This window comes from Melanostigma gelatinosum, assembly GCF_949748355.1.
Source record: "Melanostigma gelatinosum genome assembly, chromosome: 21".
Taxonomy (NCBI): Eukaryota; Metazoa; Chordata; class Actinopteri; order Perciformes; family Zoarcidae; genus Melanostigma; species Melanostigma gelatinosum.
Window position 1 is genome coordinate 4,296,680 of NC_136654.1, and position 24,025 is coordinate 4,320,704.

At 46.2% G+C, this 24,025-nt stretch overlaps 1 protein-coding gene across 1 annotated transcript; it reads left to right on the forward strand.

Annotated features, from left to right (window-relative positions):
• Window positions 1–431: 431 nt before the first annotated feature.
• On the forward strand, window positions 432–21,923 carry ep300a (EP300 lysine acetyltransferase a). The gene is made up of 31 exons (XM_079293012.1): window positions 432–618; window positions 2,464–3,128; window positions 4,211–4,390; window positions 4,743–5,073; window positions 5,708–5,821; window positions 6,156–6,347; window positions 6,605–6,710; window positions 6,825–6,950; window positions 7,803–7,920; window positions 8,284–8,425; window positions 9,063–9,137; window positions 9,291–9,376; window positions 9,681–9,833; window positions 9,979–10,452; window positions 10,701–11,109; window positions 11,286–11,404; window positions 11,691–11,754; window positions 11,985–12,160; window positions 13,063–13,151; window positions 14,201–14,281; window positions 15,003–15,059; window positions 15,177–15,254; window positions 15,376–15,443; window positions 15,744–15,894; window positions 16,149–16,295; window positions 16,426–16,539; window positions 16,687–16,852; window positions 16,999–17,166; window positions 17,320–17,481; window positions 17,696–17,977; window positions 18,106–21,923. Exons 1-31 carry the CDS (start codon window positions 525–527, stop codon window positions 21,313–21,315), a joined length of 8,397 nt encoding a protein of 2,798 aa, XP_079149138.1. The 5' UTR covers window positions 432–524; the 3' UTR covers window positions 21,316–21,923.
• Window positions 21,924–24,025: the final 2,102 nt, after the last annotated feature.

A 24,025-nucleotide genomic window follows, 5' to 3' on the forward strand; every position in this document is an offset into this window, starting at 1 on the left:
AGCTGCACATTTGTCAGCTTTATTTTTTTTATTTGCATCTCTTCATCCTTACCCGCTGTCACCAGCAGCACAACCAGCACTTCGCAGGCAAACAAGCCTTTACTGCCCGACATTGTCTCCATCCAGACTCCGCTGGAAAGGAGGTTGAAATGACGGATGTAACCATAGGGAGAGAGAACCGGGGACAGTTTATTTACATCCAAAGAGGCTGTGTAAGTTAAGAGGGAAGCCGCTGCGTGTGTCTCCCTCTTTACTTTCACCGACCCCCTCCTCCTCCGCTGGCAGAAATTTATAAAGAACAAAAAATCCGACGAGGGAGGGAGGGGGGTTGATATACGCCGAGGCTGAAATCGAGAGGCGAACCCAGGGAAAGAGGAGTAATTTGTACACGGGACTTTCCCCCTCTTAGTCCCCCAAAAGGAGGGGGAAAAGTCGCAATATTGGAATCGAAAAGGAATGAGCTTCTAAGGGCGTGAAAACGTCTGCAATTGTGGATACTTTATATATTTTTATTTCGAAAAAATATGGCCGAGAACGTTCTGGACTCTGGCCCGCCTTCAGCCAAGAGGCCTAAACTCTCGTCTCCGGCACTTTCCGCCTCCGCCAGCGATGGAAATGGTTAGTATTATTTTAAGATATAATTTGTTACGGTGTTATTAGTTAAGTTTGTTGTTTTTTGGTGGCTTGGGTTAACTTATGGGAGGGAGAGGACGCGGGATTACTCTTCTGTTTTTGTCGTAGCTTGCTAACGTTAGCTTGCTAGTAGTGAGTGTGTGTCGGACGTGAAGAAGAGCTCCCCCAGCTAGCTTGCATGCTAACAGCCATTTTAGCCGGAGGTAGCTGGGTTAGCAATTCAAGCTAACGCTAGGCTAACCGAATGCGGGTGCTCAACTGACGGTCCCGTGTCTAATGGCTACTTTAGCCGGGTTGATAATGTATAATAACTCAATGCCAAGCCAACTTATGATAAAGTTGTTGGTGTCTTATAGTTTTGACAAATTGACAATCAGCTACAGCTACCCATATTCTGTTATTTGAGTTTTCAAGGCTTCACGCGTCTAAAGCATTCAGTTGTGTTGCCCCATCATAACTCAGACCCTTTCCCAACTAACGTTAGCTATCGTTGGTAGTGTTAGTGAAAGCAGAGGTGGCCGATGGTGGTAAGGCTTGCCTTGTGCGAGAGACACGTTTAGGCCCACAGGTCCGACTGATTGTTAAGCTCAAATTGCCATTGTTGGTTAGTTTTTTTTGTGGATGGCGTGTGACAGCAGCTGGAATAGTGGCCTGAGAGCACAACTGTGGAGCATGGACAGCGCCATGTCTTGCCACTGCGATATTAACCAGCGAGGCAAGTTAGCAAGCAAATACTGCTTCAAACATAAAACAGTCCATTTAATCACTGAATCATTCATTTTGGAAATGAACAGCTGCATCTTGGGCTGTCCACTAAGCTAAAGTTGTCTCTCTGGGCAGGTCGGCATCTGTGGAAAGGGACATTTACGGTTTAATCCTCCAGACGTTGCAAACATTTACGTTACCTTGCATGATATACCTTGAGTGCTGACAAGAAAGGGATCTGTTTAAGGGGTGCAATTTATTGCACTCAAATTGATCGTCGTCTAAGAGTATTTGTGACACTGCCATGCAGTGTTTATAGTTGAGAAGTAAAAGCATAGGACACTTTCAGAAGAATGATATGAGCAATTGTTCCTTGCATAGTATTACTCTGTGCTTGTACCTCCAAAAAGCATCTTGTAAATAATGTTTGCTGCTAATAACTGATTTGTTAATTTGATAGATTTAGCTCATTAAACATTAAGGCTGCAACTGCAGTTTCTTGTCATTGTTTCATTGTAGATCCATCATATTTTAGCCCAGTCCCAATTCATTAAAACGAAACAAAGGCAACTGACCATCAAAAGTGACAATTAAGACTAAATCAGATTTTGTACTTTGGGCAACATCATGTATCTTGTTTGATTGCCCGAGCGGTGTGCTGTTTATCTCTGGATACAGACTAACACAGTGACTGTGCGTCTCTCGACCAACCTGGCTCCATTTTGTGGCGTTACTTCTACATCCATTCGTCACCTTGTCTGTACCAACCTGTCTTTGCAACATGTTTATTCGCTTTGCTGTCCAAGGATTCTCTGTGCGAGCAGGGCGTGTGTGTGTGTGTTTGCATATATGTTTGTCCATGCAGCTTGACACGCGCAAGTTCTTCTGGATCTCAATTGAAGTTTAGTGCTCAGTTGTGATGGTTATTCATTTCGGAAAATTGTCGATACACCTCTAAACAGCTTTTATCGTTTTTTACATGTCAAGTATGTTTGTGTCATGCTGAAAAATGAAGGATTATACAATTCTAACATGGCTGTGGTCCTTTTTTATGTTCCTTTTCATCTTTGTGTCCTATATCATTGACCCTCTCCACCTAAACTTTGCATTTCTTCTCCATTTTAGATTTCGGCTCACTGTTTGACTTGGAGCATGATCTCCCAGACGAGCTCATCAGCTCTAATGAATCAGGCCTGGTCAATGGTGGGGACCTCAGCCAGTTGCACACTACTCTGGGAGGGGGACCTGCAGGGCTGGGTCCTGGAGGAGGCAATGGAGGGCCAGGAGTAATGGGACTTGGACTTGGCGGAGGCCAGGATGCGGTGGCCAAGCACAAACAACTGTCCGAGCTTTTGCGTTCTGGGGCACCCACCTCGACCCAACAAGGGCACCAAGGAGCCATGGGCAGCCCGGGAGGCTCCAGCGCCATGGGGCAACACTTGGCGAACATGAAGGCATCTCCTGGCCAGGGGCCTCCACAGATGATGGTCCAGGGGCAGCAGCACCTCTCCCCTCAGCAGCAGGCTAACATGATGCAGCAGCAACAGAATGCTGCAGCTGGAATGATGGGTGGCATGAACAGGGCCATGATGGGAGCGCAGCAGAAAGGCAATAATGGACAGCAGCAGCCAGGCATGATTGGGAGCCAGGTGATGAATGGCTCTCCCAGGATGGGCTTTGGGAATCAGGGGATGGGTGGCAACAGCAACCTGTTGGCTGAGACCCTACAGCAGCAGGGAGCTGGGGGCCAGGCCGGGATGAGAGGCCAGCAACCGGGAGCAATGAACAAGGTAGGGGCTCCTTCAATTAGGCTTTAGATGGCTTAACACTGCATATCAACCATTTCATTTACTTCTGAAATTGTGATGGATTTACACAAAATACGAAGGTTGTAAATGCCATATTGGGTGAAAATCGAAATCCTGTGTTTCAAGTACACACTCAAGAACAGTGTTTTTCTCCTTAATAATAATTTGTAGAACACGCATTATCTTCCATTTCATTCTCAAAACCTTCTATTTCTGCCCAAAACGTTACTTTTTAAAATAGAAACATTCAGGCTTGTGCTTGGAGTTGAAGTGGCAGAAAACTGCTCTCCCTTGATTGACAGTCCTTCGGGAGTGACGGTAAAAAATTTGCAGTGGAAGGCTGCTGCTGCTGCTCAATAAATGTGGTGGAGACACGGCTGTTAGCCATAGAGATCAAAAGCAGTGTGAGGGTTTCCAGGTTAGGTGGAGAAAAGAAAAATGCTGTGGACCCTCTAAAGGGGGAACAAGGGGTACGGATGAGGAATGGATCAGGGATTAAAATAAAGTTCAAATAACTAATTCAGTGTGCAGGAAGAAAAGAGGAACTAGTCATGTCCGATTGCTATTACACACTGCTCGCTACTACCGTTGCTTATGTGGCTGTTAACATTTGGTTTGCATGGTTTATAGATAATTTTTGATCATTTAATTACACATTACTTAATGCGGTAACCTGGTCAACTGATTTAGAAGTACATTTTCACTTTTCATGAGAGGGTAGCTTAATTGCACGTGAGCAGTAGAAAGCGCAAGTCGAAAACACATGTTCTTTCGGGAGATGGAAACTTTGGCTTTGAAAGTGTCGTGGTGTGATGAAATGTCCACAGGTCCCGCTCATTTAACAGCTCAGATTTGAGATCTTTGGGAAACACTGAATGATTGTGTTGCAAACCGCCAGAACGCAAAATACTGTTGCATGTGCAGCTAAAATGCAATCACTGATAAGATATGCGCAATGTGGTTGCAACAAAGCTAATACCTGACGTGTCCTACGTCCCTCTCTTCATATCTCTTCATCATTCTCACTAAATCCCTGTCTCCACGTTTTCCATTTTTATTGCTAGATGGGGATGATGGGGAACCCAGGGGGCCCTTTTGGAGGTCCATATACGGGGCAGGGGAATCAAGGTCTGGGAGGCGCAGGGCTGGGCCCTCAGCTGCAGAACAAAGGTCCTCTGGGCAACAGCCTGGCCCAGTTCAACGTGGACAAGAAGAACCAGCCCATGCAAGGAATGGCCGCCATGGTAGGGAACAAATACAAACTCTGTGGATAAACATTTGTGTGCCAGATGCAAGCATGAGTTTTACTATAATTCTTTTACCAAGTTGGCAGATTCGGCTCAAAATGATTCCCTTGTCTTTCATCTCTTCCATCCTAACTTTCGCACCACTGTGCTGCTCTGAGTTCCTTGTTTCTTTTGACCTCACTTACTCACTTCTTATTGTAATTTAACACCGCCTCCACTGTTCTTATACTGTTCTTCCTCTCCCTACTCAATGGTGCCTTCTGCCTTACCTCTCTCTATGTCTTATCTGTTTACTGCCCTCGTCTCATCCACATCACCCTTTCTTATTCCCCCCTACCTCACTCACCAGGGCTCCCAGCAATCACAAACGGGTGTGGGCGGTCCCTCTGGTGCGCCTGTGGGAGGAGCCCCGGGGATGCTGCCCAACGCTCAGGCAGGTCTGGTTGGTCCCGGCGCCCAGGTCTCGGCAGCATCCGCTGCAGCCGGAGCACCACCCACGGCTGACCCGGAGAAGCGCAAGCTAATCCAGCAGCAACTGGTGCTCCTGCTCCATGCACACAAGTGCCAGCGGCGGGAGCAGGCCAACGGGGAAGTCCGGCAGTGCAACCTGCCCCACTGCCGCACCATGAAGAATGTCCTCAACCACATGACTCACTGCCAGGCCGGCAAGTCCTGTCAGGGTGAGTTGAAGGGACGCTGCATGCTCCTGCACTCAGCGGATAGTTATATGTCCCTGTGTTTGACAAGCACGCTTGCAACAGAGACATCGGAGTATTTCTTCTTTTACGTTATGATCAATGAGATCACAATCATCCTTGATTTATCCAGTTAAGAAATATTGACTTTGTCCAAAAAAAATAACATTCACACTTAAGGAAGCCATCGTGTATCGGGTGACATATTGTTGACACTAATTTGAAACCTGGGGTTGTCGAGCTGAGAGAAGTTAACTCCACCGGCTGTGCTCCTCATAATGAAGGAATATGTCACCTAAAGCGACGGTAAAGCTCTTAGATAAACGAGGCAGGAGGCATAATCTATATCTACGGTTCTGGCTACACAGACAATACTTGTTCGTATGTTTATAGTTTGTTTTGGGGTAGCACTAAAGAGATAAAAGCATGAGGTAACTTTGTAACAGTTTTCTGTGTGTCCACAGCTCTTTTTGGGTTACAGGCATCTCTAGTTTCATTTCATCTTTTTTTTTCCATGGCCTCACTTTGTTTTTTTGTTGTTCTCCTGCCTCTTCCCCCTCCCTCATATACCTCTCTTTTTCCCAACTCCGCCTGTCTTTCTGCCCTTTCTCATCCTCAGTTCCTCACTGTGCATCATCGAGGCAGATCATCTCCCATTGGAAGAACTGCACGCGACACGACTGTCCTGTCTGCCTGCCACTGAAGAATGCTGGAGACAAGAGGAACCCGCAGTGTGAGTGTCTGTATCTGACCAAATAACGTGATAAATTCCCTTTTCACAATACACCGTACGCTAAAATATTGTTGTCATATTATGTTAATTTTATTTATGGGATTTTGCAAATATGTTAATATAGAAAAACAATATTGTGATGACAATATACCGGTAGCCTCACTGGAGCTAAACATAATCCACAGTGAACCAAATGACAATATGATTTTTGGCTGAGTTTTTGCATAAATATTTCGTTCCAGGTTTTTTTTTATGCTTAGTTTTTTTTAATTTTTTATATTCTGTTCAGCAGGTCAGATGCATTATTAACACTCCTCTTGTTATGTCCTCACAGCTCTACTCAGTGCAGCCGCTGCAGGTCTGGGCAGCTCTCTTGGGGCGGTACCTGGTGGCCAACCAAGTACTCTCAACCCGCCGAGCCAGATCGACCCCAGCTCCATAGAACGAGCCTACGCAGCCCTGGGCCTCACCTACCAGGGCAACCAGATCCAGGCCACGACTGCCCAGCCCAATATGTCCAACCAAGGTTTGCAAGGCCCGGCTGGCATGAGGACTTTGAACCCAATGGGTCAGTTCACTTGCTTCACGCTTTAGAAAGATGTACCTTTCCCTGTTTCCGATAGCACTGATGGTTTAGTACAGACAATCATTTCTTTAAAGGACTGGATAGCAGTCAGGTATAGCCAGAAGGAACTTTCAAAGGGAAAGGTATATGACCGTGTTGTTATTAGTCGGGAAACAAAAGGAATGCAAACTTATGAATTCCCGTCCTTTCCTGTGTAGGTACGAATCCTATGGGAGTCAATGGAGGTGTGGGAACTTCCCCTCAGAGCCAGCAAGCCAGCCTGCTGCAGGATACCATGATGCACCTCAATGTGAACACCCAAGGGTAAGCGGGAACACCTTAATCAGAAGCAACTGCCATAGCTACAACTGACCAGGACACACACGTCTGTTTTTCAAGAAGTGAATCATTAAAATGATGCCCTTCTGCCTCTCCCAGTCTGTTGAATGATGCCAGTGGGGTGGGGTCCATGCCCACAGCAGGCCCTCCCTCTTCCTCAGGCATGAGGAAAAGCTGGCACGAGGACATCACGCAGGACCTACGAAACCACTTGGTACACAAACTGTAAGTGTTAAAGAGGAGCTCCACGCTAGCTCTTTGCACGGTACATTTAATCACATTCCTGCTGTCGTATCATGTTTCCACAAGTGTGTGTTGTTTTTTCTAACAATATGTAAGTGTTAGAGTGTAGACAGTAATAGGCACTTGGATTTTTAAAAGGTTCAGTTAAGCTGGCTGACTGTCGCCCCAGTTTGTGCCTCTCACACATAACTGCTAGTAAGTTAACGTTAGCAAGCCGTCATAAATGCTGGCGGAGAGGCAATGTCGTGCATGAGGATTTTTATTCCTCTTCAGCGGCAGTAACGTCATCTCATAGACCCGGGACTATATTTGGAGATTGGCAAGATATTTGTTGCGGGTCTTGGACGGGCGTGCTGCTTAACCTCTCCTTATGACTTAAAGGCCTTTTGATTTCTGAATCTCACCTTGCATTACCATCTTGTAAATTCCTCTATAAAGTAGATCCAATTTATTCCGAGTTACAGCGGGGTGTACGGGATGCTCGTTGTGGGTTGGAAATGTTGTTCATTTTACAATTCATGTAAACTGAAATGAAATAAATAGAACTGCGGAATAAAGATATTTATTGCAGACGAACCGTAACGTTAACTACAATAAACACCATGGCTAGCCCTATGCACTGGAACTTTCCCAAAGATACATGCACACTCGCCGGGTAATGCCTCATGTAGTGGAGCCGCTAGCCACACAGGTAGCCACACAGAAATGCTCTCAAAGACCCTCAAATTGTCTGATTTGTGTTTAAGCAATACTTTGACTGAGACCGGAGTTAACGGTTGCATTTGTTTTTTACTTCCCGTTCTCCTCTTTTTGCTTTCCTGCTCACGCCCACAGTGTTCAGGCCATCTTTCCGACTCCAGATCCCGCTGCCCTCAAGGACCGTCGAATGGAGAACCTGGTGGCCTACGCCAGAAAGGTTGAGGGAGACATGTACGAGTCGGCCAACAGTAGAGTAAGTTGCTCTCTCCTCTTCAGCTCAGTGTGTTACAGAACAGAAGGGAGAGACTGCTGGGAAGTTTTTCCTGTCATTTTGCAGCTGACGCCAGCCACTCAAAATGTGTTCAACACAGTTGTTAGACCTAGGTAAGAAACCCACAGTGTGCGAGCTTGACTTGTGAATCACTTCAAGTTTACCGCAGCAGATAAAGCATCTCCCGTTTGTTTATACTGTTGCTGTTGGAGGTCCTCAGAAACAATTACTGTCGTTTTATTTCAACAGTAGATTTACAAAGAGTTTATTTCTACTGCTCCTCCATGTTGGAGAAGTTTACTCCCTCGCCACATTTCCCTTATTTCTTTGCCCTCTTTTTGAAAGGCTGAGTACTATCACCTGCTAGCGGAGAAGATCTATAAGATCCAGAAGGAGTTGGAGGAGAAGAGGAGGACCCGGCTCCAGAAGCAGGGTCTGGGCATCGGTCCTGCCGGCATGGGCCAGTCCCCCACTGGACTGCCTCCAAGTGAGTGGACATGCAGCATATGTAGGCTTTGATGAGCCAATGTTTGTCACCGCAGCATTATTTGTGTCATATTGTATGTCCTGATGTCCTCTTTATACTGCATTTGGTAGAACGTTTTTTCAACAATTTTCAAGATTTAGGTTGTGTTGTGTATTGGACTAAGGGTGCCATCACTAGATTTTAAAAGAGACAGAATGGACTTGCTCATAGCTTGTTTATTGGACAGTTGTCCTACCTGATTGTAAAATGTTAAATATGAGAAGGGGAGTTAACGTGAAACCCATTATTCCTCTGTTACTTTTGCCATGCGTTACACCTTGTCCAGTGGTTTTGTCACGCTTGGTCTTCGAGTAGCTTGTGTCAGTCTGTGTCTTGAGTTGGTTCAGATTTTACACACATTATTAATTAACTGCCCCACAGATCTTTTTTGAAAGACACTACATTTCCAGGTGACTCTGTTCAGTCATTAGTTGCTACATGAGTCCAAATGACCCAGATCCTTTCCGAACAAAACTAACAAAAGGATGAAACATTCCAGAGTTTGGACAGACTTCTCCACACATTTCCACCTCTGCCTCTCTCGTGTGTCTATAGATGACGGCTTGATTCTCTAAATCTACTGTCTCTGTTCTTACAGACGGTCCCCTCCCTGACCCATCAATGGTGCGACCAGCTGGACCAAATCAGATGGTCAACAGGATGCAAGGCCCAGGTAAAAAAATCACTCAGAACCAGGAGGCACTGCTTTCACTTACACAACAACAAGAAACAGCACATGTGCTCATGCATGGACAGAATACAATATGTAGTGTGGTTTCCAAATGAAATGTTATGTGTTGTCCTATAACACTCTGTGTTCTGTCAGGTATGAATCAGTTCAATCAGATGGGGATGCAGTCTATGGGCCAGAGGTCCACGCCTCCTCTCCCCATAGGACCATCTGGTAACCAGGTCAGTACTGAACACGCCCAATTCATCACCTAGTTTTGCTTTTATTGTGCCTATAAACACAATTGAAGCTCATGTGTCAACAGAAATACTCCAGACTATGAAACCGTGAAGCACAGTTCCATTGTTTCCAATAGAAATTCTAAATCCACAAGGACAAAAATCTCAAACATTGCCACTCAAAATAGACGGAAAATAAATTGTTTAAAAGCTAGCTAACCAGAATGCCGCTTTAACCAGTCAAATGGTTTGGCAGAAAAAGTTGCATTGGCATTTTTTTTAAACTCGTGCCCTTTGATACCTCTAGATGGGAATGGTCGGACCCAGGATGGGGCAGCCTAACGTCAACCAGCTGCAGAACCAGTATCTGTCCCAGGGACAGTTTCCTGGCTCAGGACAAGGAGTTGGGACACCTCAGCCCGGGATGGCCCAACCTGGAGCACAGACAGGCATGCCACAGGTAAGGTGGCCTCAAATTATACAATTGAGGACTGGGTTACAGAACTTATTATGTTCTTGAACTATACCTTTTAATTGACCCTCTTCCTGTGCACCATTCTCATCCCTGACCCCTCTCTTCACCCTCATCCTCTTCCATCCCTCAGACGCAGATGGGCACTCCTCCCTCTCTTCCAGTTGCTAGTCCTCTATCACAGCCAAGTTCAGCTGGTGGACCCAGTGGTGTCTCCGCAATGGGGCCCATGGGTCCTCAGAGCATGGGCGGCGGAGGTCCCAACTCGGCTGCTTCCTCGATGACTCCACCTAACGCAAGCCAGCAACCCAACTCCATCCCCCATTTGGCAGCCATGCGTGGCTCACCCTCCCCTGCTCACAGTCGATCTCCCACTCCTCACCAAACGCCCCCCAGACTAGCCGGGTCCCAGACCCCACAGCCGCACACCCCTAATGCACCACAGCTGGGTCCACCTTCAGCCCCCCAGCAGAACCAGCTCAGCCAAGGCCCCGGCTCCGACAAGCCTCTCCAGCAGCAGCACATGGGTTCTGGTTCGACCACTCCGTCTCACCCTGGGTTGGCCTCCGGTTCAACGCCGCATGGCGCTCAGCTGCCACGCACTCCGGTCAGTGTGATTTAGCCCTTTAGATACTTGAATGCTTAAACATCGCTTGGTCTTCATCATGAGACCAAACATTTTACCGTTGTTGGTGTCTGGGTTTGTCCCGTGCTTTGCCTGTTTACCTTTCTTTAAAATGAACCTTTTAACTCGTCCGAGTAGAGTAATTTAATTGCTTTTCCACCGTTAAGTATCACTATGTCTTATTTACTATTTCCATGCACCTGAGTTTGTTTCTATCGCTCTCTCTCTAGTTGTCCCAAAAGGGTTCATTTCCAGCCGACAGTCAGGCGCTTACTCCAGCCTCTGTCAGCAGCCTGGACGCTTCCTCCCAGCAGCCACAGTCGAACGCTTCAACCGCCAACCTCGACTCGAAGATGGAGATCAAGCAGCAGGACGATGAGGACGAAAGCGACACCGGCAGCTGCTCCAAAGGAGGAAAGCTCAGTAACATCAAGATGGAGGAAAAGCCTGTGAAGTTAGAGGTGAAAAAGGAGGAGTGCTCTGGAGAGGGAGGTAAAGGGCTTCCCATGGAAACATCAACGACGATGCCGATGGCGAGCATCAAGATGGAAGACAGGAAACCGGAGGTAAAGAAGGAGGTGAAGGAGGAAGAGGAGACGTCGGACTCGTCTACAGCACAGGCGCCAGTGAAAAAGAAGAGTAAGGAGGACTTACGTTCTTACTTTACTTCTGATCTCATATGCTTAGAGTTAGGCTTACTTTTTAAACAGTTCATTTAGTGTTCACTTTTTTTTGTCATAGAATCCAAAGGTGTAACGGTGTAAAATGATCACTCTTTCATCCCAGTCACCTCTCTGATCTCTATTTCATCCCAGTCTTCAAACCAGAGGAGCTTCGTCAGGCCTTGATGCCCACACTCGAATCTCTCTACCGACAAGATCCAGAGTCTCTGCCCTTCAGAATGCCCGTAGACCCACAACTGCTGTGCATACCTGTATGTATCCTGCGGAGGTTGAGATGTATTTGTTCCTGTCTCTGTCAGTGTTCACCATGCCGCTGTGTTCTTCTCCTCACTGGCTTTGCTGTCTTTTAGTTCCCTAACTTTGTGAGAATTTGTCTGCAAATCCAACATCTCCTCATCTCTTGACTGCTGTTAGTTGTGTTATCTTTACCAGGATGTAGTTTCCATACGTCTCTGCTTTACTCGTCTCCGTGACACGTAAAACTGGGCCAAATGTTTTAACTGCACAATTTAAAACTTGCCCATTGTGTTCTTTCAGGACTACTTTGATATTGTGAAGACTCCCATGGACTTGTCTACTATCAAACGAAAGCTGGATACAGGTTGGTACAGACGAGACCAGGTTTGGTCCTTCCTGGGAAATATAATGGACCACGATTAAAGATGACGTTTTTTTTCTTATTACCTATATACAGTATTCTGTCTATTTTATTTGACATGATATGCAGATTTCTAGCCTGTTTATAAGAGATGCTCCAATGAGCCAACTGTGTGCAGTTTTGAAAGTGTTTTTTTCCATTCCATCATCCCGTGCTTTGTGTTTCGGTTGTAGGTCAGTACCAGGAGCCCTGGCAGTATGTGGACGACATCTGGCTGATGTTCAACAACGCCTGGCTGTACAACCGCAAGACATCCAGAGTCTACAAGTACTGCTCCAAGCTGGCCGAGGTGTTCGAGCAGGAGATCGACCCCGTCATGCAGAGCCTCGGCTACTGTTGTGGGAGGAAGGTGAGACGGGTGGCTAGATGGGTTGAATTGGAAATGCATGTTGGTGTGGGGCGATGTTATTGTGAATATCGAGGAGAAAGACTTGATGCTCAAGGGCAAGAAGGAAAGATGACTTGTTGATTTAAGTGTTATTTTATTATTTGACATTGGCCGATTTTCCTTATATTTCCCATTACACTTGTCAGTATTCTTTCTGTATTTTATGGGACCGCTTCTCCTGCATCAAGTCCAGATAAAGTTGCAGGCAGTGATGCCACCACGCGGTTTAAAGCAACAAACCCGTTGTTTTTGGTAATGCGCAGCATGTAATCATACCTTCAGGTGAACAGTACCTTCCTGTGAGATATAGAGAATACGACTTTGAGACTGTCTGGATATGGTGGTGCGTGTAAATGATGTGAATAATGTTTTAGATGTAGAAATGAACTCATCATTCACATCTGAAAGTGGCAGCAGTGAAGTGGGTTCACAGCTAAATTTGGCTTTGGGCATACCAGCTCCATATCACATTTCAGTCCTCATTAGATTCTGCTATTTTAGGGTTTTGCAGGCAAATAACAAAAGTGATTGGCCCTTTTTATGAGAGGCTGGTTGAAGGGTTGCTTCTGGCAAAGAGACAAAGCAGAGTAGCCTTTGACGTTACAGTAGCTGTGATAACTTTTTACAAAACTAAGCCAAACATAACTTTGCTCAAGTAAGTAGTTTTACAGCTTGAATGTGGGGTGTTAATATAATATATATATATGTATGATGTTAAGTTCACTTTAATTGTATCATATGCAGTACAAGTTAATGTAAACTACCGTTGATCAGCTGAGGTGGATGTGATCGAAGTTACCATTGTTGATGGTCAAGTGATTAAATGTTCTTCAACCTGTTTTGTTTTTGTTTCTGCCCGTCAGCTGGAGTTCTCTCCTCAGACACTGTGCTGCTACGGAAAGCAGCTGTGCACTATTCCCAGAGATGCTGCTTACTTCAGCTACCAGAACAGGTATGGAGGGAGTGAAATGGCCGTGTGATGAAGGGTGGAGGGACGACTAGATGGATGGACCAGTGAAAGAGGAAGGGGTTATAATGGAGATGACTCGGGAAATGAGACTACCAATAACAAAAGCGCACATTGAACTGAATTGTCGTGAGGCAGATTCGTCTTCATCTGATTCATTTTGTTTCGCCAAACGCTTCCCTTCACTTCATGTTCCCCGTATTTATACCTTCATGTGGTGCCTAAAGCACTGGCATTTTATCAGTCGGTCCTATCTGCTCGCATTCTATAAGTTGTTCTTGGTGTCATTAGACGGATCTATAAATAACACCTCAGTGCACAATGCTTGAAATTAATTTTTTCTCTAGTGCCATTTGTGCCTTTTGTATAAAGTTATTTGGGCGTTTTTCTTTGAGGAACAAGTGGCAATAATGGACAAAAATCCTAACTTTGTTTTTTTCCAACATGGTGGTCCGCTCCTTTCAGATTCCACGCATCATTTATTTTTAATTCTTCCTGTCGGATTTCACAAACCCATGAAAACCGAATGTGAATGTGAAAGGACCGACTTTAAAATGAACTGCTTGTATGAATGAACAGCTCAACAGTTGTCTGTGCCTACTTGGTCAGTGTGTTGTATTATGTCCTGTTACCACATCACGTTTAGCTCCTGTTGACTCTGCTCCTGCTCCGTCAACTGTGATGGTGGTGGTTGCTCATCCTCTCGCGTCTAAAACTGCTAATCTGCGCTTTGCCCCGGCTCTCTGCGGTGTGTTGTCTTGGACGTTCGTCTCGTCTTGTCCCTGGCTGTAATACCAACATTGGCTTGCTCTTTTTTTCCTTTAACAACCATGCGCTTCCAAAACCCATCCCCCCCCACTCCTCAAAATCATGACTGGCTGTTGCGATGACGACTTCCTGCTGTCCTGCGCTCCCACTTCCTGCTTGCCCATGTCCTGTACCGATTGGTGACTGCCCTCCCGTGCCGCTGTCTGTGATTGACTGTGCTGCGGGGAATGGTGCAGTTCACCAAAATTTGGGCTTGTTGCTGACAGGTACCACTTCTGCGAAAAGTGTTTCAACGAGATCCAGGGTGAGACGGTTTCCTTGGGTGACGACCCCACCCAGCAGCAGACGTGAGTATTAGTCTATTCAATAAGCAAGGCAAATCCAGCTAAAAATGATTGTATCTATTTGAAAAGTGATCATCTTCCAGCCATATTGCTGATAGTATTAGCTACTTGTTTTTATTTTATTTTATTAGACAGTTAAACTTTTCCAGCAGGTACAAATGACGTAGCCTGTACACAACAGTTATCTTGTTATTGCTGTATTTTAGGAAAGCTTCTATTGTAGGTTTTTCAAATGAAGATCATATTAATATTCTCTGATGTAATCACCCTACCAATGACATTGATCTCTTGCTGTTGTGCTTGTAGATGTGATTTACTGTGTAGTTAATCGCTGCTGCACTGCCCCGTTGAATACAGGTGTGTGTCTCCCTTTGTGCGAGCCGGGAGAGCAAACAGTTTTCTGACTGACACCAACAAATACGGATTGCCGATGAATATTTCGTTAGATAAATACACGTTGTGAGTTTTGGAAATTATTACATCTAACTTTTTTTGAATGAATTTAAAGACTTATCGCTCTAGAGCTATTGAAAATGTTTAAATCAGGAGTTGGAAACAATCCTACGGAGCCACAACTTGATTCCAATTCTAGAAATAGTGTAATAGTAATGCTGAGTGTCCATGTAGTGTTCTTTCATTTTGGCAGTGCGACAGTCCACAGTGACGACACCAGTGCCTCTCTGTTGTTCTGCATATTGTGATACTCCCTCTTCATTAATTTCAGATCAATAAACAAGGAACAGTTTGAGAAGAAGAAGAATGACTCACTGGACCCTGAATTGTAAGTTAACCGTCTGCTATTTGTCAAATATTAGCATTTGGGAAATAAGATGAAAGCTAATTATTTTCATGGACTTAAGTATGTAATTTGTGTCTTCATCTCTGTCTCTCCTTTCAGGCTTGTTGAATGTATGGACTGTGGGCGCAGGATGCATCAGATCTGTGTCTTGCACCATGAAACAATCTGGCCATCGGGGTGAGCAGCAATTTATAAGTCCAGGTTTTCTCAAGGTTCATGGGAAAGCCCTGATGTCGTATGCAAAAGAGAAATTTGTTGCAATTAAAGTGACTCAACCTTCTTTTTTTTTTTTTCATAGATTTGTATGTGATGGCTGCTTAAAGAAGACAAACAAGACCAGGAAAGAGAACAAGTATTCTGCCAAAAGTAAGTTGTGATTCTATTCCATTTTATCCAGTTTGTTTTTAATGCTTGGATATCATTCATACAGGAAACCGATGTACTGAACTTGTGTTAATCCCTCATTTGAATGAATGAATCAAGAACAACTGCCTGTCGCACATTTACCCCATGTCGTCACCATTACAGACTCAATGTAACGAGTAAACCTATATTCATATCTGGATTCAACAGAATACCAAATCAGGTTTCTCACAGCTTATTTCTCTCCCTGCTGTTTTTAGCAGCTAACTGTAAACAAAAAATGCTCTGCTCTCCCCGATTCAGGGTTGCCCCAGACAAAGTTGGGCAGTTACCTGGAGATACGGGTGAATGACTTCCTGAAGCGTCAGACCCACACGGGCGCTGGAGAAGTCTTCATTCGCGTCGTCCACGTCTCTGACAAAGTGGTGGAGGTCAAACCAGGCATGAAGTCCAGGTACAAGACATTCCAGTCTAGTTCACTGCTTACAACCACATTTGTGTTTCAAATACATGAACAGATTTAGCAAAAGTTCAAGCCTGTGTCACCATTTATCATGAAACATGTCATTTTTCGAAGAAATGTTTTAGTATTCAGAAAGTGAGATCGCGGTACAGAGTAGCTGGCTAATATTTGATCACTGCAGGTATATTTTCCGTTGCTCTATTTTACAGTCGGTAACTTTAGATGTTTTATGTTCTTGTCTCCAGATTTGTGGACAGCGGAGAGATGTCGGAGTCCTTTCCATACAGAACGAAAGCCCTTTTTGCATTTGAGGACATTGACGGAGCAGACGTCTGCTTCTTTGGTATGCATGTTCAAGAGTACGGATCCGACTGCCCTCAGCCCAACCAGAGGTAAGGACGTCACTATATTAGAAGTGCCGTCTGTTTTTCTTCTTGTGTATGGAATGGTTTTTGAAAAGATCGGTTATAAATTACATTTCTCCGTTGCGATATATGAATATTTCCTCTTTCACCCACTCAGGCGAGTATACATCTCCTACCTGGACAGTGTACACTTCTTCCGGCCTCGCGGTTTAAGAACGGCAGTCTACCACGAAGTTCTCATTGGCTACTTGGAATATGTCAGGAAGTTGGGGTGAGTGCTGCTGCTCACAGATCATTTGTTTTGGTCATAAGTATGTGAATGAAAATTGATATCTGCCATGTCCTATCACAAAGCTGACTTTTAAATCTGTAAATGAATTTAGCTTATTGTGTACGGCCTCTCGTATGTCCTCCTCAGCTACACCACTGGGCACATCTGGGCCTGCCCACCAAGCGAAGGGGACGACTACATCTTCCACTGTCACCCTGCAGATCAGAAGATCCCAAAGCCCAAACGCCTCCAAGAGTGGTACAAGAAGATGCTGGACAAGGCTGTGGCAGAGCGGATAGTGCACGATTTCAAGGTAGCGAGGCAGTATTCATCTTTATTCCTGTATGTGTTGGAGGAATGGTACTTTTTGAGATTGTTAATGGTAGAGCTTATAAGAATGACTAGTTTGGATACCATCGTTGTAAAACACTAACTTTATTTTCCACTTTACTCCAATAGGATGTCTTCAAGCAGGCGACTGATGATCGATTGACCAGTGCCAAGGACCTACCTTACTTTGAGGGAGACTTTTGGCCCAATGTGTTGGAGGAGAGCATCAAAGAGCTGGAGCAAGAGGAGGAGGAGAGGAAACGAGAGGAGAACAGCACGTCCAATGAGAGTATTGATGTAAGAATGCTACGATCTGTCAATGAGTTGATATATACTGTATATATTTAGCTGTGTGTGAGAGAGGGGGTGGGGAAAAAAGGTTTCAGCAGTATGTAATCACCTGAGCTTGTTATCAGGTAAATATTGATATTCCTTTTCTTTGTTGTGCAGGACACAAAAGGTGACAGTAAAAATGCAAAGAAGAAGAACAACAAGAAGACGAGTAAGAACAAGAGCAGCCTGAGCCGAGCCAATAAGAAGAAGCCAGGGATGCCCAATGTCTCCAATGACCTTTCGCAGAAACTCTATGCCACGATGGAAAAACACAAAGAGGTAAGAACCTTTCCCTCATACTTATTAAATCCGTGCATATTATCATTCTCAAGGAATTTACTGAAGGAGTGGAATGCGTGGACTGGAGAAGAGCTCAATTATTGACTGGATTTTCAAGATTTGACTGACTTCTCGCACGAAGTGGAATTGGTTTTTAAAAAACCACATTTCCCATGTCCCCTCATCTGTTCGCCGCTCTCGCTTCCTGTTCTAGGTGTTCTTCGTGATCCGGCTGATCGCAGCACCCATGGCAAATGCATTGCCCCCTATTTCGGACCCGGATCCCCTGATGGCATGTGACCTCATGGACGGCCGTGATGCTTTCCTGACATTGGCCCGGGACAAGCACCTGGAGTTCAGCTCACTGAGGCGGTCCATGTGGAGCTCCATGTGCATGTTGGTGGAGTTGCATAACCAAAGCCAGGACCGCTTCGTCTACACTTGTAATGAGTGCAAGCACCACGTGGAGACTCGTTTCCACTGTACCGTCTGTGAGGTGAGTAGGGGGAGGGTAGTTCTGGTGGTAATGACAAAAGTAAACATGTATTTTATTGGACTTATTATGTTGATATAGAATCTGCTATGTATCGTCTAATCAACTGTCATTCATGCCACCCCCCACAGGATTACGACCTCTGCATCACGTGTTACAACACTAAGGGCCACGTGCACAAGATGGAGAAGTTAGGCCTTGGTTTGGATGATGAGAGCAGCAACCAGACTGCCGCAACCACCCAGAGCCCCGGAGACTCCCGCCGCCTCAGCATCCAGCGCTGCATCCAGTCCCTCGTCCACGCCTGCCAGTGTCGAAATGCAAACTGCTCTCTGCCGTCCTGCCAGAAGATGAAGCGCGTTGTTCAGCACACCAAAAGCTGCAAGAGGAAAACCAACGGTGGCTGCCCCATCTGCAAGCAGCTCATCGCCTTGTGTTGCTACCACGCTAAGCACTGTCAGGAGAACAAGTGCCCGGTTCCATTCTGCCTGAACATCAAGCACAAGCTCCGCCAGCAGCAGCTACAGCACAGACTCCAGCAAGCCCAGATGCTACGGAGGAGGATGGCCAGCATGCAGAGGGTGGGCCAGCCTGCTCCGGGAGGAGCTCCTGGGGGCAATGGCATGCCTTCTCCGGGACCCAATACGGCTCCTGGTACCCCTACGTCTGTGGGCACGCAGCCGCCTACGCCGCAGACGCCCACCCAGCTCAACATGCCTACCCTTTCTCAGCAGCAAGGAGGCGGAATGGGATCACCAAGCCAGCAACAGCAGGTACAGCAACAAGGTGGTGCCATGCCCCCTCAGCACCATCTGCATCAGTTTCAGCAGGTGGGAGGAGCAGGTGGAGGGGGGATGATGAACTCTCCTCAGCAGCAGATGGTGCCTCAGCTCCAGCAGCAGCCTCCCAATGTCCAGCAGCAGCACCCTGGTAGTTTGCCTCCGTACAACCCCAGACTGCCTGGGGCTTCCCCTCTCCATCAGTCGCTGGGCAAACCTGGCCTGGGTCCAGCCACCCCACCGCAGCAGCAACAACTCAACCAGGGCCAGGGGCCCATGCCTGGTCAAGGCCAGCAGCAAGGGCCCCCTCTGGCTGCTGTAGAGACGGCCCTAAAGATCCAGCGCCTGGCAGAGACCCAAAGACAGATGGCTCAGGTCCAGGCTCAAGCCCAGATACGTGGCTTGGGACAGGGGGGCATGATACCCCAACATCCCCACCACCAGAACACCCAGGCCCAGATGGGCATGCCCCACATTGGGGCCCAGGGCATGTCCCCCCAGGCTCAGGGAGTTGTTGGCAGGACTATGTTAGACCCACAGCAACAGGGAATGCTAGCAGGGATGCAGCAAGGCGGCCCTCAGTCGCAGTTGCCACCTCAAGTCCAGCAGGGAGGTGGTGGACAACTTCAGCAAGCAAACCAGCAGTGGGGTGCTAGCGGTCCAGCCATGAACCCACAACAAAGACCAGGCATGATGGCTCACATGGCACCACAACAGCAGCCAGGAGTTGCTCAGCAGCAGCAGCAGCAGCAAATGAATCAGCAGCAGCTGCAACCAGGAAACCGTGGGCTGATGCAAGTAATGGGTGTACCAGGAGGGGCAGCAGGGGCACCGAATTCATTAGCAGCTGCAGCTGCATCAGGAAATCTTCCACAGGCAGCACTCCAAGACCTCCTGAGAACGCTGCGCTCTCCAAGCTCACCCCTTCAACAGCAGCAAGTCCTCAACATCCTTCGTTCCAACCCGACCCTCATGGCTGCTTTTATCAGGCAGAGAGCAGCCAGGTATCAAGGTGGTCCGGCTGGCCCTGGAGGAGCAGGAGGGCCTCTACAAGGGGGCCCTGGAGGTGTGAGGTTCCAAGGGGCTGCTGGAGTGCTGCCTGGTGTAGGAGGGCCTGGGGTTAACCAACTTGCTAACATGGATGGACAACAGCAGGTCAACGTGAGCCAGCCAGGGATGCACATTGCTCAAGGTGGAGCAGGGGGAGGGAATATGCCCACCATGGCTCAGCTTCAGCAGTTCCAACAACAACAGCAACAGCAGCAGCAGCAACAACAACAACAACAACAGCGCCCAATGTTGCCTGGCAATCTACAACAACAGCAAATGGCTGCATTACAGCAGCAGCAACAACAGCAGGGAGCAATGCAAACAGGGCAACAAGGCAGCATTACCAATATGACTCCGCAGTTCAGAGAGCTGTTGATGAGAAGACACATACGGCAGCAGCAGCAGCAGCAACAACAACAACAACAACAACAACAGATGGGAAACCACGGGCAGTTCCAGCAACCTCAAGGCCTCCAACAGCAGCAAGGCCAGCAAGGTTTCATGCAGCCTGGCCAGGGACAGCCAGGGATGCCCCCCTCGTCCCAACCCCAGCCTGGGGGTGGAGGCGTGGGGGGTCCCCAGCAGCAGCAGGGAGGACCACAGGCTGGGCCGGGACAGCTAGTCCCGCAGCAAGGCTACTCCAACTCCATGTCACAAGTAGCTGCAGCGCTCCATCAAAGGCTCCAGCAGCAGCAGCAGCAACAACAACAACAACAACAGCAGCAGCAGCAGCAACAACAACAGCAGCAGCAGCAAAATTCAATGGGTGGGCTTCAAGGACAAGACGGAGGGCCCGGTGGAGGCACGGGAGTACCAGGAGGGCCTCCGCTCCAGCCCGGACAAGGCGGACCAGGGCAGGGGCAGCAACAGCAAGGTGTTGGAGGGGGTGGCGGGCCCCCACCGCCACAGACGCCCCAAAGCATGCTTCACCAGAACATCCACCAGAGGCTCCTGCAACAGCAGCAGCAGCAGCATCAGCAGCATCTTGGTGGGGGCTCTCCAGCCCAGCACAGCAGTCCCATGAGTCCCCAGCAGCAGATGGCGCAGTCCCCCCACCCCCACCACCAAGGACAAGGAGGACTAGGTCCAGCAGGGTCGCTCAGCAGTCAGGTCAGGTCGCCGCAGCCTTCGCCGAGGCCGCAGTCGCAGCCTCCGCACTCCAGCCCGTCTCCACGCATGCAGCCCTCCTCCCAACCTCAGCCCTCACCTCACCGCATCTCCCCGCAAACCGGCTCGCCCCACCCGGGTCATCTAGGCCAACATCACCCCAGTATGGCGCCCCCACAACCCCAACAGCAAGCGTTGTCTCAGCAGCAGCCGGGTAGTTCGGTTGATCCCGGTCAGTTCAGCTCGGACCAGAACTCCATTATGTCTCAGCTGAGCGGGATGACGGGGATGCATGGCGGGCCGGGGGGGCAGTCGGACATGTTGAGTGGGAATAACAGCAGCAGCAGCAGCAACAACCAGGAGCTTGGAACGAACCCTAACCACAACAGTTTAGACCATATGTAGCCTTGACTCCATACTGTTTCTCTGTCTTGATGCTCTGATCAGTTGCCCCCAAATGACAAACTGCCATGAAAGGAGAGCGAGGCCGGACTACTGCTTTTGGGGTTTTAGAAGTTTTTATTTTTTATTTAAATATTTTTGTGATGTATAAATAATAACTGAAGCTTCCTTCCTATGGGAGATGCAACATAAATCTTAGAAGTCAATAAATGAATAAATTAAAACAATGGTAAGTTATTGCTGTTAATATATATCTATATATTTTTGCCAATTGTGTACAAAAAGGTGGAAGGGCAGTGTTTCAGGTTGAAGATATTTCTTCCTTAGTCTATGACACAATATTTTTGGGGACTGAGAATTTTGCCTTTTTATGAATATTTTTAAGATTTTAAATGTGGCTAAAAATTAAAGTTGACACGATGTACCTTTTTTATTGTTTTGTTTTCCTCCTCAAATACCCAGTCATAATTGTATCTATATTGCAGAGAGTAAGTATATTTTATTTCTGAATTTATTGTTTTTTTTTTCTTCCCTTAATGGATCGTCATACAAGCATCAACATATCTTCTGTTGCAGGAATCAGTTGTCACATCAATGTACATTTTACAGCGACTGCAACAATTCATATATATAGAATTTATTTTATATGATGGATGGGTGGGAGGGAGGGTGCGTTAAATGCAGTTTGATTTTGACAGGTTTCCGAGTTGGTTTTCTTCTCGTTTGTTTTTCACCGGGTTTCTAGGTTTGAATTAAACCACAGTGTTTTTGGGGGAGTGGGACACTGACTGTGGGTTTGGTTCTATGTTTTCTGCAACAAAAAAAAAAAAAAGGCCAGATCTGCAGAACAAATCCTTTCACCCATGGGCCACCTCTCCACCCTCCATGTCCTATGAATGTGCACCACGCCTTCCTTATCCTGACTCCCCCCCCCCCCCCCCCCCCCCACACACACCCCCGATGAACTGTTGACGTCCACTCTTCTCGCTGTTAGAGGAATATTGTGCCCCTGTTGACGATATTCAGAGGTTGCGCGTGTACATAATATTACAGCCTTGTTTGTGAACTGTGACGTGGAGAAGAGGTCGATAAAGTTGTCTGTTTTGGGCTGTAGAGGTTTCAGAAAAATCCAGCCTGTATTCCCCCCCCCCCCCCCCCCCCACACAACGGTTTCTCTTTCAGTACTTTTGTTCCTCATCCTCATGACTGTCCCGCAACCACAGGATTTAACTCAATGTTAGTACTGTACAAAGTAAGAGATGGTGGACTTAAATACTGTTTTTGTAATGAAAGTTAAAGATGTAAAAAAACAAATGACTGTACATACTTTAAGAACCTTAAGAGCAGAGCAATTATTTTCTGCTGCTTGTTTACCCCTCTTGTTTCATTGGATATTTGCTGTATCTGTAAAAAAAAAAAAAAAAAAAAAGACAAAAAAACAACTACAAAAGTACTCCTGAGCTACTGTACAGTATTGAGATTCTTTTCTAAAAGGTACAGTGTAGGGTGTGGTAGGTCACAAGCACCAATGCGCCTTTTCTGTATATTTTTGACAAGGTTTTCGGGAGGGAGGGGTTATCGCAACAAGTCACACACCTGAACAATCTGAAAAGTTAAGACGTGAACCTGCACGGTGGTGGGAGACGTGACCAGGTTGATTTAGAGGTGTGATCTGAAAGAGTTTAAATTTGGTCATTTAGCTTTTTATGGAGAGGACACAATATTCACATGTTCACTATTTTTCTCAAAAGGTTGGGCTTGCTGGGTATGGGGGAGGGACACATCAGAACCAGGTGGCAATATATCTCGAGACTTATTTTATAAGAAAAAAAAACAAGGAAAAACTGTCTTTTATATATAGATATATTATTTAATTTTATTTTTTGGAAATAAAACTTGAAGCTACAGGAATTATTAGATAAAAACATGTTTTTGTTTTGTATTAAAGATGTTATGGTGATGCAAAAAGACACTGCAGACAGTCATTCAGTTTGCCCTGGGGGAGGCCGGGGACTATATTATACCATCCTTTTTCAGAAGTGTTTCATGTACATGAATATAGTTGTAAACATACTGAATCACTGTACAAACTGATGGCAACTGAACAAATAGTTTTGTTTTTAATCATTTCTTCTCCCAAAAAGAGACTGGAAATAAGACTATTTAAATATTTGTTTAGTATTCAAATGGAATCTTTGACCACTTTTTCGTTCCTCTTGTTAACAATTTTTGGTGCTTGCTGAGAGAAGGCAAAAATAACTATTGCTCCATTTTCATTAGTTTCTTTCTTTTTTAAGTTATTTTGGTGGTCTGATTGTTTTTTTGCCAATAAATTAATTGTACAATAAAGTATGTTTGTACCATTGGAAAAATACTCAATTGTTGCTTTGTTTTTCACTTTTTCGTACGATATTTTCTGCAGACGAATAAATGAATATATAACACACATCTGAGCATCGCTTGATGGAAATTCATGGTATTTGTAATTTAAGTTTTACATTTTCTTATTATGCATTTAGTTTGAATTACACCTGTTTACCTCACCCTTCCACTAATATCTCCAAATACATTATAACTCATTTTTGACACACACAACTGCATTAGTGACTAGAAACCATGATCTTTGGAATGCCAACAAGCAACCGAACAAGTGATTACAATACTATTAAACATGAGCAACATTTATTTGAGTTATTCCCATAGAAATATTCTA